General features: G+C 38.7%; 1 protein-coding gene across 4 annotated transcripts in view; it reads left to right on the plus strand.

The window, feature by feature from the left end:
* The window catches only part of Tbc1d32 (TBC1 domain family member 32), a 210,303-nt gene that overhangs the window by 152,381 nt on the left and 36,587 nt on the right, over positions 1-21,335 (plus strand). For all 4 annotated transcript variants that reach the window (XM_076917034.1, XM_076917033.1, XM_034524089.2 and 1 more), the window contains 2 exons: positions 4,893-5,018; positions 12,601-12,684. In XM_076917034.1, coding sequence (XP_076773149.1) covers positions 4,893-5,018; positions 12,601-12,684 — 210 coding nt within the window. The remainder of the gene's footprint in view (positions 1-4,892; positions 5,019-12,600; positions 12,685-21,335) is intronic.

Genomic DNA, 21,335 nt, shown 5'->3' on the forward strand with positions numbered 1-21,335 from the left:
TAGTTATCCTTCAGATTCCAGATCACTCATACAGACATTTTTCACTACCATTAATAGCTTTGTTGAGATATAATTAATATGATATAATACATCTATTTAAAGTACACAGTTCATTGATTTGTTTGTTTTTCTAGACTGAGTGTCGCTGTGTAGCCCTGATTATCTTGGAGTGCTGGGACTACACGTGTGTGCCACTACCACCTGGCCAGATTGATGATTTTCAGTATATTCATAGAAATATTATACACAGCCTTAAATGGATAAAATCAGCAAAATAGGTTAAAATCACCCTGGAACTTTGAATCAATGAAATCTGCATTTTCTTTGCTGATTTGTCAGAGCATCAAGGTTCTAAGGAAGTCAGGCCATATCCACATATGTTTAGTGACCAGAGGAATCAACATGCAATGTCTTCTCCTATCAAATGCTGCCTTTCAGACAGCTGTCATTAGATGTTGGGAATTATTTCCAGACTAACCTGCGTGACTCTGCTTCTCAGCTATGGTAACCTCAGATCTGACTGAACATCTACAGTACATGTAGATTTGTGGTTGAAAGTTCCTTGCATTGCACTTCAGTATACAACTTTCCTGAGCTGGGTACCCTCGTTACACTTACTTTATCATTTACAAAACATCACTGTCATTTTCAGTGACACATAAAGGTATGCATTGCTAGCCTTTTATCCCATTTTTTTCCACAATTAAAAAAAACTACACAGCATCTCATTGTACAGTTATTCCAATCCATCCTTCTGTAGTGTGAGCTTTTACTTTTATTGCTTCCTCCATCATATTTCTACTTATCTGATGGGAAATTGATTTTATGCCTAGTGAAAAAATTCTCTTACTATTATATAAAAGTTCCTTATTGATAATCATTCTCTTCAATGCAATGTGCCAGCTAATATTAAAATACACATAAATTTTTCTAAATCTTCCCTTATGACAAAACAGTTGTTTCATCTTATAGTCCATAACTGTAAATGGCAATAGTTCTTAATTTTGGACATAATACGAAGTATAAGCAAATTCCAGGACAGACTCATTGGCTTATAAGTCTTGAGGCTTGAACAAATTCAGTATACGTATTTAAACCTTTACGGTCTATATGTTACTGTCTGCAGGAGCCATATCATGTCTTAGGTGAATGCATGAGTTCCCTGCTGTGCTGCATGTCTGTGATCTGAATTGCTCTGACACATTATAATACATTATGAGGGGAAGTGTAAGTCCACAAATACTGTGACAATACAAGTACTAGTCAAAGTACTATGGAATAGAAAAGGATTTTTTTTTCCCCTGAAAATTTTCTTTTGAGATAGGGTTGCACATAGCTCTCACTGGCCTGGAACTCAATCAAACTAGAAATGTTCTTATTCTTTCTTATTTCTAGATTGTTTTTATTCTTGGAATTCAGATTTATTTCTTGAAGATAAAAGTAGTTGATTCTGATTTGGCATCAACTCTTTAAGTAAAGGATCTGGTAAGATAGTACTACTTCTCTCCTGGGCTGCAGCTGTTAAAATAGCTAGTTTAGACAGTAAAATACTCATTGTCTTTTGAAGAATGAGGCTGTATTTTCATGTGTTTTATCTCCTTAAATATTGAAATAAATGTATCTGTAACAATGAGGAAAAGTAGGCCATAAACTACCTTTGTTGAGTACAACCCTAATCCTCATGTTTTCAGACTTTGCTGATATCTCCTCCAGTAAATGTCAACAAGTATAAAAAAATGAAGTGGTCAATTGAGGAAAATGAATATGCTGCTTTAAATGTGTTCTCTCTTCTAGGAAACGCAGTTCTTTAGCAAAGACTAGGAAGCCTTTAGATGCTAGGTCATTTATACCTAGCACCAAATGGAGCTGGAGACCATCATGTTAAGTGGAATAAGCCAGATTAAAAATGACAAATGTCACATAGCCTCTCATATATGGAATCTAGATTAAAAAGAAAAGAAAGTAAACAGATTAATTTGAGATGGAAGAATTGCCATGGCCATGGTGTCTCTTCACAGCGACAGAACATTGACTAAAACACACATTTTCCTCAGATTTCCCTCCATTGCCTTCTCTGGTCCCAATAGTTTCCTTCCTCGTTGAGACCATCCCATGCTATGTGAGTCACTGTCTCGAAAAATTAATTCATTAGCAAAGTATACTCTGGAAAACACTAACAATTATTTAATCATTAAGGGTTTTCTTGATGCTGCCTTTTTTGTGAGAGGGGGATGCTCACTGTGTATCCCAGATGACCTTGAACATGGGCCAACCTTACGAGCCTCACCAGCATGGTGCTCCTAAAGAAATTGGGGTTCTCTTTCAGGCTGTTAGTCTCATTTGTAACTTAGGGGATTTAAGTTCAGAGGGAAGCTTAAGGGCCATTTTATTAACGTTTGGGAGAACAACTACAGGCTAGGCAAAGCTGTAAATCTTGGCAGCAGCCAAGAAGAGGGGGATGGAAAAAAGGAAGGAAGTCATTCCTTTGCGTTATGGTCTAAGCCAGCAAGATGTTCAGCAATGGAGGGCATCAGTCATCTGCAGGGTATAAGGGCAGGGACTTTGGAGACAGACTGAAAAAGCACACAGTGTTCAAAACACTGCTGAGGCTCTGGGACAGTATCTGGAAACAGAGGTAAGAGATGTGAGAAGGCAGACGTACACTTTTCAAGTTAAGACTTAAAGCCAGGAAGACTTCTCAGTGCAGCTTACAGAAGCCCTGTAAACAGCCATCTTGGGAGAATGACCCCTGTAAAGAAAAAGTGTATTATCACATCAAGGGGATAATTGTTCCTTCCATCTCTGTAACACATCTTCAGGTTAGTCAGCTGATTGACAGGCCCAGGTGAATTAACTTTCAAGGGAGGTGGCAATAGTATGTACCAATCTTTGCAACACATTGGTGAGTCATGTCTCCATGCAGACCAGAAGTTGAACTCTGATTCTGTTCTTTGACCAGGAAGAAGAAGCGTTTCCTTAATGGACTTGAAAAGACTGTATATGTCCATTTTTTTTTCACTCTTGCATCTTAAATCTTAAGGAAGTTCTGTTGTGATGTTTAACGTTTAACATTCTGGTATTATCAGGGAAACAGGAACTGGGCCCACAGTGGACCATGACGGAACAACATATCCTTAGTGGCTTCCAAACTACTAATCCCTGTAACACTGGAATTATTCGCATAAGCTTCCACATCTGGCTTCCTTAGGATTATCTTAAGTGAGCATTTTATATAAGCACATACTTTTAATAAAAGTGTAGTCAATTCCAATATAAATGGCACACCAAATTGTGATGTAGAGCCACTCATATTTGAGTGGCATACTAACTTGCTTAGTCATTGGCTTTCAGTTATCTATAAACATTCACATATGCATGGTGTATCATTTATATGTGATAAATGTACTCATTTAAAGAAAATACTGTGAAGATTCATGAATATCTATATTCATAATCACCTAACAAACAAAATACAGCATCTTCTCACGGCCTCACAGGACGTCTTCCTTACATGGAGTCATCTCTTCTCCATCCTTAGTCACAGGTAGACACTGAACCTTCTCATTACTCTGAATTGCTGTTCCTCCACCTCAGCTCAGCCACAACACCATTAGGATTTTGGAAATTTGGTTTTTGGGGGAGCCAGGGTGTTGTCACGTAGGGATCTTAGCAGCATCTCTGGGGTTCTCTTCCCATCAGATGCCAGGTGACCTCTCATTCCACTGCCTCAGTTGTGACAACTGAAATGCCAATTGCCAAAATCCCAAATTTTGGGATCAGAACTGCAGCCACTTGAGAACCAGTGCTTACTCTAAGATTACTTTCCTGGTACCTGCATTTCACAGGAATAATAATGCAGAGGACACATCCTCTGCGCCTCTTTTAGTTTGCTCAGTATAATGAATGACTCAAAATTTATAGATGCTGTCATACAAATGCTATTTGCTTTCTTTTTACGGAGTGGGGGGGGGTCAGTATTTAATAATAAACTACACTCTGCTTAACCATTTCTTTTCTTTGTTCCTCTAAATTCTTTAAAACAACAGTGGATATTTTTCAGCAGGGAGTTACTTGTGTATCAGCTTTATTTTTGCAAGGCTGTCATTTTCTGTGAGGGGCTGGACACGGTGGCATACACCTATAATTCCAGTACTTAGGAATTTGAGGCAGGAATCTCCTGAGTATGAAGTATGTGAACAGCTTGAGGGCACGGGTGGTGGGCGTTCTAAGCTTTTTTTTTTTTTTTGTAACTTAAATATTCTTATCCATTATTAGTTATGCACACAAATATAATTTTGGCTGTGATAACTGCGGGATGATGGATGATATGTCTCAGCCTTTTAAGACTAATTACAACTATAATTTAGATCATCTTCTCTTTACCAAGACGTCTCTGTCTCTCTGTGTATTCTTTGTGTGTGCGCATGTGCAGGAATATGGTAGTTCTTCCTTACCTGTAGTCTCAGCTTTCATGGTCAGTTACCCAATACCAACTGAAGTCTGAAAATATTAAGTAGGAAATTTTAGAACTAATAATCTTTAAACTGCTTTTTGTTGGGGTTATTCTGCATAGGACCTCTGCTGCCAGCCCACTTTGTCCTATTCTGCATGTGAAACATCCCCTATCTAGCCATGTGCTATGCATGTTCTTTGTCTATTTCTCATTTAGTGGCCAATCTGATGATTGGCAATTGTGGTATACTAGTATCGGTGTTCAATTAACCCTTAATTTACTTAATGGTTCCAATATACAGTGGAAGGCTGCAGTTCTCTTATACTAAATTATCATTGCTCTATTTTGCTATTAGTGATTATTGTTAACTTCTTTAACTTTAGTAAAGATATTTGACGATCTAGCCTGTAATAGTTTAACCTATTATTTTGCTTACTAGACAATGATATTGGAAACCTGTTATCATGTTTCAAAATGTCTGATAAACAAACGGAGTGGCTAGAAAACTGCCGAAGACAGTTCTGTAAAACAATGAAGTCCAAGCCAGATGCAGTCCGTGGAAGTGGTGAGTGTGGTGTTTCATACCGGGGATCTCTCTGCATGAAGTTATTAGAACAGAAGCTGTGGGTCCTGGGGAGTTCCACCTGTGTGTGCAGGAAATGTAATGCTAATTGGAAAAGTTCATTGTCCTTCAAGGGATTTGTAATTCTGAGAAAAGTTCATTGTCCTTCAAGGGATTTGTAATTCTGAGAGAAGCACAGAACTCTTGAGCCTTATAACAGACCGTCTGGGGTGGTGAGCAGCTCTGAGGTCCTCCTGCCTTTCCTTGGGTACAGCTTACCTGGTTTCAACAGTCTTCTCCTTCATATACCATGTTGCTGTATCTTTGTAAAAGACTTAACCAGTTCACTAGTGACATAAGTATCTTAAAACACCACCAGACATCCAGCCAAACCAACTGAATGATTCCTAAGGAGGCTTTGTCATAAGTCAGCATCTCTGTTTTCAAGCAAGCAAGTTTAACTTCAGTTATTTACATGTGCATTAACATTCTGAGGCTGTAACTTTTTATGATAGACTTCTTCAATATTGTCATTTAAAGTGACTTCACTTTATCAGCCATACTTAATGGCTTTCATTTTTTTAATAAAATTAGAATCAGGAATTTAAGAACTTAAATTTATAGTTTTCTGGAAATGGTATTTTAGAGAATAATGAAATATTTATGTGGTGACAAAAATCACAAATTATTCAATTATTCTCCACAGCATGAGTATAAATGAGCATCTCAACATGTTTCACATCCCTTAAAATTTATAAAGTATCATATATATATACATATATATGTACATATACATATATATATATCTTGATTATATAAGAGAGAATATTTAAAATAGGTTTTCTCAGTGTGTTTTGCACATGGCCAAAAATACATAGCAACTTAGTAGAGGAGTGGCTTGGAATAGTTTAGTTTAAATATTTAAATACATCAAAAAACACAGCTCTGGCCTTAGAATTGGTGGCACACACCTTTCATCCCATTACTTTGGAGTCAGAGGCAGGTGAATTTCTGAATTTAAGGCTAGCCTGGCCTATAAATAGGGTTCTGTGACAGCCAGGGATAAACAAGAAACCCTGTCTTAAAAAAAAAAAAAAATAACAACAGAACACAGTTCGGAGAGTTTCTGTCTTATAGGGAAACAGAAGAGAAGTGTCACATGTCTGTCTATTATCTTCTGGAATGGTGTAGGTAAACCCAAGGGAGGATTTTCTTTGGTATCTGGGGCACTTTCCACATGTCCTTCCTCAGTTCTTCCTTGCTTTTTGATGCTGTGTCCATCAGTATGCGGTGAGCTACTTCCAGTCATAGCCCCAGGATTCTCTGCCTAATGCTTAGTCACTTACACAAAGCTCAGTATACTCCACAGCAACTTTATTATGTAACCTATTATTTATCAATAATGAAACTGAAATTTATAATTTTAGGTAACAGCCTAGTTCTCTATAGTAGAAGAGACAAGAGGTGGATCTAGGTAATCTAATGTCAAAAGCTATGGTGTCACTTTTTTACATCACCTTTTTATACCTAACATTTTGTCTATTAGAGACAGTGTTTATCAGATAGACATAGATAAGTAAAACACTGGCTTAATAATAAATCATGTTGTTGTATGTAGTATCTCATGGTATACTCGTTTCCAGCCTTACAATAGCCCACCCAGTTTGGGTCTTAAACCCTGACTATTGGTGGCTAGGGAACCAAAACAGAGAGACAAGCAGACACAACAGGTGTGGTTGTGCTGTTTCCACAACCAGGAACCTCAGTGTGTTTATCAGTACAGCACAGGGGGAGAGGCTAGCTCATCCTGGTATCAGTACAGCACAGGGGGAGAGGCTAGCTCATCCTGGTATCAGTACAGCACAGGGGGAGAGGCTAGCTCATCCTAGTATCAGTACAGCACAGGGGGAGAGGCTAGCTCATCCTAGTATCAGTACAGCACAGGGGGAGAGGCTAGCTCATCCTGGTATCAGTACAGCACAGGGGGAGAGGCTAGCTCATCCTGGTATGAAGTTCCTACAGGGCCACAGCATCCTGTGAACACCCCAGGAGAAAGCTGCAGTTGCCAGTCTTTTCACAGGCTGGTCTTCTGTTTATGGACACTTACACTGGGACCCTACAGAAAGTCTTATACCCAGTTTCCCATAGATCAGAGGCCTTGTTGTCCTTGATATGGCAGTGACAACACTGCATAGTCACTCCTCTCTCTTCGGTCTTCTTCCAGTCCCTGTCTACACTGTCTGTAATGTGAGGGGAACTAATTTCAAAGGCAAACCCATTGCAAAAACATTCGGCAGATTGCCTGTGTATGTATGTGTACACACACACACACACACACACACACACACTCGTCTACCTCTGCAGTCTTGGACAGCTTGGGTTATAAGTATGAGTGACCGACAGTTATGAGATCTAATCCTTTATAAATTATCCTTTGTAAAGTAACCTATTCTGTTTTTCTTTAACATACTTATGTAATGATACATAATATATAATAGTCTACCAGTTAAAGTTTTCAAAATTATGAGAGATTGAATTCGTTTTAAGTTTCTGTATGACTACAAGTCTCCAACTGACAAAAGGGAAAGATGGAAGGAACTGTAATTACAGTTTGAGAACCTGCTCATTGGCAGTATTGTCCTACAGTGGGCGGATGCTGCCCTGGTTTGGCAGTGGAGGAGGGATAGAGAATAAGCATTAATAATCAGTGTTCTCACATTTAATTAAATCTGACCATCTTCACAATGATCAGAGGAGAATCTCTCACTTTTTTTTTTTTTTACATGTGGGCTCCTTGTGTTTGTGGGTTTCCTTTCAGACATCAAGCATATGAGAGGATCAAGTAAGCTTGTGAGGATGGGCAGCTGTGAATGTCTGCACTTACAGCCCCTGGGTGAAGTGATGGTTTACATGGCCCTGAATCTCTCCTAACACCACAGGAATGTTAACTAGTACATCACTTACAGCCCCTGGGTGAAGTGATGGCTTACATGGCCCCAAATCTCTCCTAACACCACAGGAATGTCAACTAGTACATTTAATTTGCTCCATTTGTATTAACACTTCAATGCCAGAAGAAAACACAGGAGGACACTCTGTTTCACTGGATGCATTTCAAATGTGGTGTTGTATTCTCTACTTTTTATTCATTATGATGCAAATCACTACAGAATTCCTTTTGTTCTTTTCCTATTTTATTGTCAGGGAATTCTCAGTAAATTAACTGTCTTGTTATTCTTTTTGACTTTCCTACCCTAATTTCTTAGTACCTGTCCATTGTTAGCAATCAATTTCAGAAGCAATTTCAGATGTGGTAACTTCTAACCTCTTGCATCTGATACTCTAGAGGCAGCTCTCCATTAAAGCACCATTTCCTCATTATTTTCTCATCAGTAGCTCCTGTTAATCTTCTATGAGTGATCTAATAGTCATATAGTTTAATATCTGCCTTGTATATATTTTTTCATTGATATTAACTAATGACTTAGTTCATGGCTAAAATTCTTATGAGTGATTACTACAGATTAAGTTGGTCATTATATAACACATACCTTTCTATCATATGGGTTCTGAAGACTGAACTCTCCTCATTAGGCTTAGTCTGCAAAGGCCTTCTCTGGTGAGATTTCATGACTACCAGGTCTCTCAGTGGTAGAGCATTTGTTTAGCACATATAATTCTTAGCATCTTCCTAAAACACTTTTGAAGAAGGTAACAATAAGAGAAGAAAAACCTATGATAGAATCATTTATCTGACAGAAATAACATTTAAGGACCGACATAGTAAAACTATAAAAAGAGGTTCCAAAGTGACCTACACCTTTGGAAGACAGGTCAGGTATGTTTGTCCTTATCTGTGTTGGGATATACAGTTAAAGACCTGTAGCATCCCACATACAGCAAACAAAATGACTCCAGAAAAACAGAAGGCAAGCTGGCTTCTTAGGATCCATGGAAGTAAATTTTCTGTGTTTTCATTTGACCTATATATTTTAGCCTGATTAATTGAGAATGATAGCAGATGCTGGAAAAGGGAATGGAGCAGTAAAACCCTGCTTTCTACAGCTGCAGGACCAGAGAAAGGGTAGCCTTCCAAAGACAGAAAACTTTTCACAAGTTACCTTCTTGTCTTGGAAATAGTTCTGAGCCAGACTCAGTATTTATGTCCTGAAAGATAGTCCAGGACAACAAAGGTATCTGAAGAAATGATGGCTGGGAACTTGTTAACTTGTCAGGAGACCTGAGCCTACAACATCTGAGCAGACCCTAAAATGGAGACGTGCAAGGAACCCCATAGCAAACACAGCATTATCAAGCTGTCAAAAGTAAGACAAGGAGTCTTGAAAGCCAAGAGAATCAGTACCTTTTCTACCAGGGATAAGCATACGGTGGACAGTGGGCCTCTCGGGACAGATGGAGGTCAAATCAAAGTGGAACATTAGTCAACATAATAAAATTGTCCTCACAAATGAAGAGAGGTCGAAAGGTTTTCTCTCATATGAAGTAAGGTTGCCTTACAGCATAGCTGAAGGAAGTTCATGTCCTTTTTGCTTTCCTGACATCTTGTAAATCTGTAATTGTTCAAACCAACAAAGATTTTTTTAAATGAAAGAATAAAGCTGGACAACTTGAAAACATGATGAAAAACAGGGTGTCCATGCATAAAATGATTTTTATTAAAACTAGATCAAGTATGGACTAAGTTCTTAGAAAATTAGAATTCTGATTTGAGGGAGTAGAAATATGAAGAACAAAATACGTTCTTGCATATGCAAGGGACAGAGGAACAAAATATCTGCTCACCTCTTGCAAGATGAATAGGAAGAAAACTGAAACTTTAATGTCGCTCTTGTATGCTGTGATGGGATAGCTGTCAGGTACTCATTTCTAAGTGTGTGTAGGCAGTGAATCCGGACAGTCTGTTTGCAAACACTGTGTTGCTGTGGTAATGGTGTCTTAATAGTCTATAACTTTAAAAATATACATGTATTTCTCACAGTTTTGAAAGCTGGGAAGGCAGAGGTCAGGGCTCAGACCTAGAATCCATGTCAAGTTTCGGCTTGTTATCTGCTTTAGTGATGGAGCACTGGCTGTCTCCTCACATGATGGAAAGAGGAAATGTGGCTCTGCAGACCCTTTTAAGTAGGTGCTGGTCACATTCAAAAGGGTAGAGCCCTCCTGACTTGCTTACTTCCCAAATGTGTCACCTCTTTTAAATATATTTTACCTAATATTGGTACAATGTGTTTTGATCAAATCTACCCCATTCCACCATTCTCTACTTCATATTCTCCATAGTTCTCCATATTTCTTCCCCATTTCTAATGCTTACTCTCTCTTGCTCTCTTCTCCTCTTCTCCCCCTGAAGAAAACGACTGTCGATTCCCCAGCTATGATCAGGTGTCCATAGCAGCCTCAGACTTGGTGGGTGTCAGGTATTTAGAGTATAATTATCTTATAGTATGCTGGTCTGTGGGAATGCTACCATTCTTTTAGGATGGGGTTGGGGTGGAGCAAGATCAAGGGAGAATTGAAGTCAACCTCTTTCTCTTCAGCTCCTGCCTTCAGTCTTTCCTCTTCAGAAAACCCACGTGTTCTTTTAGGCCTATGAATACAATCGTAGAGTCGTCTTTTAACTATATTCCTAATCTAAAGAACAGGCATAATTAAAGTAGAAAGGCCATCATTTAAAATCCTTTATGGAAATCTCAGACCTGTCATTTAAGATTAATACACATTTTAGATGAAACAATACTCCATAGTTTGCTTTCTGGGTAACATTATAGAGGGAATTTGTTTTCAACATTAAGAATTGCTTCCCACACCCTAAAGTTTAGTATTTTTTTTTCAATAAGCTAGACTATTGGTGACCTTCAATACTTCCTTGGTTTTAGAAGATTTTGCTGGCATTTTGAGTATGTTGCTTTCAAAACAAAACAAAAAACAAATAAAAATTTAACCAAACCAAACTAAACAAAATTGCTCTCTGGTACCTGGAGGATTGGAAAGCTGAATCCTCCTTGCTTTTTTTCCACTGTAGAGAGAGATGCCAGCTTGTTCTTTTCCCTAGCTCTGCTTTGATTATCCTGTATCAAGCCAAGCCTTCCATGTGTAAGTGGCAACTTCTATACCACACAGGTACCAAACACTGTGCTTTCTATGTGAGGTTAAAAGCAACATGCACACTGACATATGAGCCTGTGTGCAAAGACAGCAATAAAACCCCTGGTGTTTGAGAGCATGCACACTAATAACAGCTTAGTGGTATGCTTTGATTTCTCCCATTATTTCAAACATTATACTCAAATACATAGTACATAATTACATTGAATGTTAAAATGGATATATCCATAGAAAATTATGTTTTGTGCAATGTTTGTTACTATGTATCTTGCACTTCAGATTATTAGTCTTAACCATTAAATTAAAAATAATTGTCCGTGAACTCCATCACACTATCCTTTCTGGAAAATCTACTTCACAAGTTTATTTACATAGAAGTTAAAAGTTGTCGCCCAGGACTATATTATATGTGGATTCATAAAAGATAAACTTCTGGAGCAATTTTAGAAATATGATAGACTTATGCCTGTGTTTGTAAATATAGAGCCAGCATAGACAATTTTAAACTTAAATCTGTATGTAGAGGTGTTTTTGTTACGCCATCACGATTGAATTTTTATGTTTTTAAATACTTTGCTTCGATAATGCTATAATGAATAGAGCTCAGTGAATAGAAACATTTCATTTCTACCACTGGCCATCAAACTGTGGTAATGTATAGCGTGCTCTCTACAATCACAGAAAAGCTACACTGTTCCATTTTTGTTACTTGGCTTTTACATTTTTGAGCACTAATTTTTCTTTGAAGAATTACATACTTTACTTGAATGTAAAGTAGAATCCATGTAGCTAATAAAGGTCATGGCTAATGTAAGAAAGGCACAGTTTTAAAGTGTGAAGCAAGATCACTGGCTTCATCATATAGCAGTCAGCTACTCTAGAGATGTATTTCTTTAGAGAAAAGAAAACAAATTCCTCTGGGTTGCATATTAACTTCAATCCCCTGGAGCATCCATTTGTAGAATATATGCAGACATTGTGATCTTATCACAGCAACCTGGAAAGGAATCATTCTATGTCAGATAGTACATGCTTTCTTTCATCTGGTTTCTTGAATAGATACCACCAGTTACAAAGTATAAAAGACATAATATGCCACAGATCTGAAAGTGACATGAGCTATGTTTTAATCTTGGTCTTAGAGTTTACTATTTTCTTCTGTATGTAAATGACAAGAAATGATCACCTCATGAATGCATTAAAAACAATTAAGAAAATCTGAAGTAATTGTTAGGTAATCTAAAGATGATAGATATTTCTTCTTTAGTTATATATGGAATGAGTTCACAGCTAAGTTATTAAAATTTAATTGACATCAGGAACATTATGAGTACTGATAAAAGTCCTCAGAGCTATGGCACTCAGGGGACTTTTATGTGCTAGTCTGTGACCTAAAGATGTGCTGTCAGGCATTACGCTCTCTTGACTTTTAAAAATCTAATCACTCTCATCCCTGTTACAGCTCTAGCAGAACTACTGGAAAAATTTGTGCTTCTTCTCACTGAAAACCCATCTGAATGCTACTTCCCTTCAGTGGAATACACAGGTAACTTTTAAAATATTGATATGGTTTTTTAAAAAAATGGTCAGCATGCTGTTTCATAGTGCTATGCGTGCAGAGCACTGAGATGTGTAGGTTCTCCCATCTGAAAATTCTCTCACTTCACACTAACACGTTCCACATGTCAGTGCCTATTGCTAATTTCTGGGTGTCCTTGTAATGCTGGGATGTCATTTGTTTCTGGTGTCTGTAGAAACATTTTTTTCTTAGGTAGCATAGCCTACTCTTCTGATTTTATAGTATGTCTCTTTTTAGTGTTATCTCCTCATAATCATCTCCTATGCCGTCTGCTTTCCCCTCCACAGTTGCAAGACTGGGAAAATTACAATGAAACTATTTGACTCACTGTTCTGCCCCGAACACAAAAGAAATATAACTGGTGATGCCTGCCTGCTTCTAGGTCCCTATAGGACATCATTTGGTCAACATCAGTCAGGGTGTGCACTGACATCCTCATAGAGTTCTGAAGATCCCACCTTGAAAGTGCGATAGTAACAGAAACTTTTTGTTTCTTTTGAAAAAAAAAATCATTTTATTTTATGTGTATGTGTTTTGCCTACATGTATGTATGCAACCCCCCCCCCCCCGTGGGTGTGTATGTGTGTGTGTTTATGTCTGTTGTTCATGGAGACCAGAAGAAGGCCCATACAATTGTGGTTACGGTTTTTTGTAAGCTACCACATGGGCACTGGGAACCAATCTAGGTCTTTGCCACAAGAACAGGAGGTCTTAACCACTGAGCCATCTCTACAACCCCTCATTTCCCCCTTTAAAAATATATTCTAATTACTTGAGAATCTCCTCCCTTTTAACATACTGAGTCCAATTCGTGGTCCCCAAATACTCCGGTGGGAGGCCTGCCTCAGACCACTGACCTACAGGGGTTTACACCCTTAAAGGGAACTGACGCCCTTTTTTTCAACAGCTATCATATGATAGCTCCCTAGCTAAAGGAAGGACTTTATGCCTCCACACCTCGTGCTATGATGGGATTTTGTCTGCGATGAGCTTGTGTAGGTCTCATGCATGCTGAGTTCACATGCGCAACTTCCCTGTGGTTTCTGGAAAGCACTGGTTTTTTGTAGCCGTCTACCTACAAGCTTTCTGCTTCCTCAAAGTTTCTGTTTCTTATAGCTCTGATTTAGGATTAATCTTCAAGTTTTGCTTCAGATGAGAGTAAACAATAGCATTTACCTATATCATATAAATTAATGATTTTAAAATTTGCATCTTCTAGTCAGACGTTTTTATTTCTTTTCTTTTTTTTTCTTTTGTCAGCTTCATTCTCATAATTCTAGTTGCCAAATAGAAGCTTTACCTGGTTGCCTGGATACTATGACTTTTTTTTTTTTTAACCTCAAAATGTCAGCAGGAACTTTTTTGTGCCTACTGACATACACCGTCACTGTATGTGTCCTGTCTGGGTAGGAGGTACATCTGAGTGGGAAACTCGAGTCAGCATTGATCTTTGCTTTTAAATAGTACTCCTGTGATCTACTCTACTGCACCTCAAGCTTTCTCCAGTCTGTCCCTCCTTATTCTCCTTTATGCTAATTAAGGCTAGCATTGCCTCTTGCTCAGGGTATCAATGACCCTTTGCATGTGTTTCATGTTACAGTCTGCGTACTTATCACATAGAGTCATTTATTCTTGTTCTTTCTGGGGTGGCATTTTGTTTAAGATAGAGCTTCACAATGTAGCTTAAGCTGGCCTTGTCCTTTCTCTCCTCCCGTCTCACCTTTCCTATTATAGTCATTAGAGCTGCACACCCAGCAAACATGATATTCTTTACACACAATCAGAATGATCCCTGACATGCAAATCTGGCCCTATTCATTTCTCTCTTCCTTGATACGTTGCTCCGACCAGTGAGTAGAGTCTGAACTTCTTATGGTACCCATAGCTTTACATTGTTCTGCTTCTTTTGTTTTCTCTGGTATCATCCCTTCCTCTCGATGACCCAGTTTTATTTTTATTATATACCAGTGCTAACAGCACTGACAACTCTCTCCTGTCCTAGATAACTGCATTTTCATTTTTTCAACAAGCATATATCTGTGTACAAGCACTTTCCTATTCATTTGGTTTGAATGTTTGTATGGTTTGCATTTAATAACCGTAGTATGGCTTCTATGATAGAATGACTGAAGGGGGAAAAGGAGGGAGAAAAGCCGGGGGAACCAGATGAAAAAGTGGAATGACTCAGATGAGGGCACCGGTAGTGGAGGTCATAGAAAGCATTTATATTCTGAGTGCATTGTGAACACATTTCTAACAAGACCGAGTAATGGTTTGCATACAGGCTGTGAAAGAAAGGAGGACTATCTTCGTTGTTCTGAGCTGGGGAGAGGATAGAATTCGTATAGTTATCTGACAAAGATATTTCTCTCTTGTGTTCATAGCAGCTATGGTTGCTTGCACAGGATCAAGCCAGTCAGTATTAAAGAATGGAGTGAGAAGGTGTTCATGGAGCCATGAATAGTTGATGGCTTCTAGGTAAGGTAGAGTCAGTTTTCTTTAAGGATGTGACTCCTGGTAGGTCAACCATATGCCAGTGAATGGCCCCACTCCCAATAGTTAATGGACAATATAAATTGGAGTTGATGGGTTGTTGAATAGGAAAAGAACAGGACTTTGGAAGAGGGTAGGGAGGTAAAGGCAGATTTTGAAGGAACTACAGAAAAGAGTTGGGGGTTGAATGTGATAAAATATTTTGTATGAGATTTTTCAAAGAAATAAAAGTATTTTGAAATGTAGAGTGGGATAGCACTAGGTGTGAGGTGAAGGAAGGCTTGACGTCAGCTTGTCCTCTTGTGCTGTGTTCGGGTACTTGTAAGTATTGAAGCAGATACGCTCCGTGCTCACTGGATCTGTGAGTCTGGAGGTTAGAGGAAAGATATGCTAGGATGATTAATTATTAACCCACCAGCTTTATATTAAAACCAGTAATGCAGCTCACTGTCATTTCTTTCTCATGCTCTGACACTGTATCTGATTCTTCATGATGCCTCTGTCTCCTATAGATGGTTCCTGTGTTTTATCATTATTGTGTCCTTTGGTCCTAGAACAATGTTCATTTTGGAAATAATTAAATGATATATATTACTACTCATGTATGGGATGCACATGCATGATACTGCTCAACTCAACTGTTAAGTTTGCACTAAGGATAAACGTTGTGTTTAATCCTAAGTAGAAGTTCTTCCTCTCTGCTACTGGGTGTTCTTCCAGCTACTGTTTGGACGGTTATTTTCTTGGCTCTGGCTAAATTGCTCTACTAGGTCTCATACTCCTTTTTACCCGTGAGGTAGCACTTGGGTAAACGTTTTTGTTGTTATATAAGTATCTTAGGGTTTCTACCAGTATGATGAAACACCATGACCATAAGCAACTTGAGGGGAGAAGGGTTTCCTTGGATTACATGTCCTGAATCACAGTTCACTGAGGGAATCCAAGGTAGGAACTTAAATCAGGTAGAAGCCTAGAGGCAGGAGCTAATGAATAATTTGTGGAGGGACTGCTTTACTGACTTGCCTGCTTTCTTTTAACATCCAGAACCATACGTCCCAGGCTGGTCCATCCCATCACTAAGAATATGCCCTACAGGCTTACCTATAGCCCAATTTTAGGGAAGTACTTTCTCAATGGAGGTTCCTTTCCTCAGACGATTGTAGCTTGTGTCGAATTGACATAGAACTAGCCAGCACAGTGTATCTATTCTCATGAATTTAATCCATAACAAGTCCAATAGACTGATACTTAAAAACACTCCAATGATTTAATAATAATTTATATCTTGTAACATCTAATGCCAAACTGTGGAAAAGGTAAAAGAAGCTATAAGAGAATGAATTTCAGATAAAAGAGATCTGTGAATCCTAAGGCAGGTAATGGGACTGACAGCCACTGGGCTTCCTTATGGCTTAGATCTGTGCTGAAAGTCTTCATAGGATGTGCCATATATTCCCTCTACCAGCTCTCAGAAGGGTTAAAACAAAAACAAGGGAACAGGCAAAGGGAGAGAAACCATAGGTTAGAAAGATTTTAAAGAGATGTATCTGGGAAGGAAACTATAATTCTATGAATAAACCTTACAACTTACCTAAGAGCACAATAGCATTTGGAAGTGGCTGTTGTAGCACGAGGTGAGACGATTCTAAGCTTGTAGGAGGTTTCCATGACTAGAGGGTAGGATGGGAAGATCTTTACAGTGGAGTGGAGTGGAGTGGAGTGATCTCTGGTTTCAGGAGCTCTTTATGGTATGTTATTCTGCTGGTTCATATTTTCCACAGATAATATAAAAAGATTATGTTTTCTGTCTTCTCAAAATACTTAAGACTGATCACTTCATGAACATGTATTTACTATGATCATTTCTGAATTATGCTGAGTGAGATCCCAGATGCTGGGTGCCTGGGATGTATTTTGTAGTAAGATGTACCCTGAATGTGAATTTAACTTATTGAAAGGGGTCAGACGATTGGCTGCATACCAGCACTTTGTAGTAAAGCCAAAAAATAAAGTGGTTGCCTGCTGACTGGTGGTTGGGAATCTGTTATTGTGATGTAGTGAGAAAGTGCTGATTTCTCACAAAAGTGTTAAGGGTCCTTATCCTCCTGTGATTTTAGATGGGAGGACAATGGCTGCCATTGTAAAATTCCCGTTCTAATTACTGCAAGCTGGCAAGCCCAGGCTTTAATATAAAAGATGCTTTGAAACAAATTCTGGACATATTCACTGCTTTCCTGTGTTTCTTAAAGTGAGAAATTGATTGTCTGTTTACAAAGTGACAGCTTTCTAAGCCCCTAGGTGGCTGAAATTAGAACAACACAGTGATCCATCTGCTGTTACTTCCCTCAGGAACTCAGCCCGCTATAAAATTTGCAAATCTGGAAAAACCAAATTAGTTTGGCTGTTTATTCTCTCAAAGAAAGAAGAACAGACAGACAGATAAAAGCCCTGCACATTTGCAGTCAGTGGTATACCTATACAGAGATCTTTGCAAGCCTTAACAGATGTTTGGTTTTTGTCACCTCCAGTCTCTTAAACAATCTAAATCCTTGTAATTGATTCTTTGCAATTTTATATTAAATGTCCCTTACAAAGGAGTATATTCATAAAAATCTCTTCTCTTGGAACTAGTTAATCTATAAACTAAAGGTAACATTGTTTCACTTTATGTAACTTTTAAAATTATTTTAATTTTCAATTTATTTTGTGGGTATAGGTATTTTTTCTGAGTGTATGTCTATGTACCACATGCATGCCTGGTACTCACAGAGGTCAGAAGAAGGCATGAGACATTTGTGAGCATCCATGTGGGTGGGTGCTGAGAATCTAACCTAGGTTCTCTAGAAGAGCAGCCAGTGCTCTTAACATCTGAGCCATTCCAACAGCCCCTAAAATGTAACTTTTTGAAAGATTTTTTTTGTTTGTTTGTTTCTATTATGCGGGTTAGGGTGGCTGGGGACACTGATGAGGGTTCCTCCAGGCTGGAAGTTAGGCAAGGCGGCTGCAGCTACAGTGGCTCATTAAAGGCCTTCTTTAGGGTTCCACACAGAGCATGACATGAGAAAGTCCATGGGTTTTTACAGGCTTTAATGTCATGGCGGATGGTGGATGGACCTGGATGCACCCTCCTGAAACTCAGGGCAGACCTGAGTTAAATAGGGAGGAAGAGAGGGGGAGGGGCTGGGGAAGAATGTTTATTTGGCTCCACCCTCTGGCCTTCAGGTACTTCATTAGTATGTAAATCTCTCTAGGGCCTGAGGCCTGTTCCTCAGTGATTATTGGCCACAGACCTCTCTGTGGGAGTGCTTGTGGAGGGCTGAAGCTAAATGAAAAGAACCAGGGATTGGGAGCAGAGCCAAACTCCTGCCAACCAATAATGGTCCAGGGTTCCAAGCTCGTGCTCGACCAAGCACCCAGCTGCTTCTCACAGCCCACGCCCCACACTATTATTACTTTTTTATATGTATTGATGCTTTGATGATTTGTCTGTATGCATAGGTGTGTGTGTGTGTGTGTGTGTGTGTGTGTGTGTGTACCATGTTTCTGCCTGCCCACAGAAGTCAGCAGAGGACTTGGATCCCCTGCAACTGGAGTTGCAGATGGTTGTGAGCAATGTTTTGGGTCTTCTAGAAGAGCAGCCAGTGCCCTTAACTGCTGAACCATCTGTCCAGCCTCCAGGTGTAACTTTTAAATTTAATATATGTATATTATATATATATATATATATATATATATATATATATATATATATATATATACACACACAGACATACACATACACAGACATGTCTTTTAGTATTTGTTCAAATGTTAGACCAACAGATTCTTTTCTGCTTAATATTTGTAGAATGTTTGCTAGTGTTTTTGCTTAATATTTATAGAGTATGAAGGGGGTATATCAGATAAAATTTTATGTAAAGAAAGACCTGTAGCATAGACCTAAAATGATCAAATAAATTGTAGCACACAGTGATGTGGGGACTCATGGAAACTCACATTTTTTAGGTATAGCTCCTTCATTTCAGGTGAATCACTAGCACCTTTAAAGCTGACAGTTGAAGTGTGTTCTTGTCACGGGGAAGTCCTGTTGTAATGTCATGTGAACAGTTGAGTGAGCCGTTAGTGGTGACTGCTGTCATAGAAGATGAAAGTGGGAAACAGCAGTAGAGGGGCGTGCTGTCAGTGAGGACAGCAGAGCTGAAAGGAAAGGGTAATTGCATAACCAAGGTGCCAAAACAGGAACACCCTTCCTTTCAGAAGCTCAGACTGAGGATACTTATGGTAGCTTGGCCATAGCATACTGAATTTATAGTAGGCTGAGAAGTGAGTACAACTTCAGCTTGAAAAATTAGCAAAAGAACCTGCAGGCCAACTGGGAAGGAAGGAGGGAGCAGAGGGCATGTCTTGAGCCTCTCTCTTTGGGGGTGAGAGTTCTTGGACTTTAGGTCTTCAGTAAGCAGCCATGCAGGAAATGTTCCTCCAGCCATGGGTTTGTCCTCCAGTGCAGAAATTCTTTGCTCTACTGAAAGTTTATTTATTCTCACACTGTTAGCCAAGTGCCATGCAGAATGGATTTACTCTCTTTTACCCTAACAGTATGTGCTTGCTTTGTAAACCTAAAACAGAGAAGGCATTCCCAGAATGAGAGATTGCACTCCATATTAAATAAATTTTATCAAGTTATTCCATTTTCAGAGTATATTTGCAATTACAATGGTTGATTATTTTAAATAACTTTCCTATGAAGCTAAGGCATTAGTTTGAGTCAAACATTGTTAACTGAAAGGTGTTAAGCATTAAGTCACTGGCCAATGCCCTTTGACTTCTTAGGCTTTCCCAATGATTCAAGTAAGTAGGAGAGTTTTAGTTTCTATTTCTTGGTTTCAGAAAATACTTCTATGCTAATGCCTGTTTCCTTCTCTAGCTTTTCCCCACCTTTTCATTATTTCTATTTACATATATGTGTGTGCATCTGTATGAACGTACGCCACTTGAGTGTTGCTCAGAGAGGCCAGAAGAGGACACCAGATTACTTGGAGCTGAAGATGCAGGCGTGGGTGTGGGCTCTGTGGCCTAGCTTGGCAGCTAGAGCTGAGCTTTCTGTTGTTAGTCACTGGGGTTTCTTTGTTGAGTCAGTCGGCTCCAGGCACCTGTTCTGTCTTCTATGTTCTCCTGTGCATATCAGTAAGTGTCACTCATCAGAACATTCATTTTACTTCATTTTAATTTTGAGAAAGTCACTTGCCATGTAACCCAGGATGAGGCTCCCTGGCTCGAACTCACAATTAATCGTTCTGTTTTTCTTATTGGTTTTATCATAATGTTTCTTTTTCTTTTTATTTCTAAAGGTTTTTTTTAATTCCTAAGCTGCATTTGGTCCAGGATTGTACATGAATGTTTCTTTCCAGAAACCTTTATAGGCTAATATCAATGCCTTCTTCTCACAAAGGTGTCACAATATATGTCAAATACAAGCCAATAGGTGAAGCATCGCCATTGATTTGTGTTCCGAACCCATTTTGGAGGCAGGAAGTGGACTTTTTCATTCCTGCTTTGAAGACCTTTAAAAAAATAAATGATTTTTTTTTGGTGAGATTTTACTCATGTCAAAGTTTAGTTAAAAATTCTTTTCACAATATTTTATTTAAAAAAATCAAGCAGTTAATATTCACTTTAATATTTTCAGTACCTCCAACACTTTTAAAACACCTTTTTTGATGTTAATTGTAACCTTCATTAAAGTGAAAATTCTCTAGTAAATATTACTGACCACTTGTTTCAACGTCTACATTTTACATGTATAGAACGTGGATCTCACCCTTAAGCCCAAGAAATGATGGTATAGAAGCAAAAAACTAAAACGACCATGGACTTCACACTCTGTAACTGAATTTACTAGTCTTTGGTGAAGCTTGCTTCTCTTTCCTGTTAGAAAGCACCTCAGTGGATATTTATGTACATCTCTAATTGGGAGTTGTTATCTTTGGGCATGATTAGGGTTGTTTTTCTTTGTTTGTTTGTTTTAACATGAAAATACAGTCATAAACTAGAACAGAACTAAACCTTGGAAATAAGTTATTCGCCCTGGGGAGGCTTAAGGCTATGCGAACAGCCACCCCAAGCTG

Source organism: Arvicanthis niloticus, chromosome 20 (genome assembly GCF_011762505.2).
Source record: "Arvicanthis niloticus isolate mArvNil1 chromosome 20, mArvNil1.pat.X, whole genome shotgun sequence".
Taxonomy (NCBI): Eukaryota; Metazoa; Chordata; class Mammalia; order Rodentia; family Muridae; genus Arvicanthis; species Arvicanthis niloticus.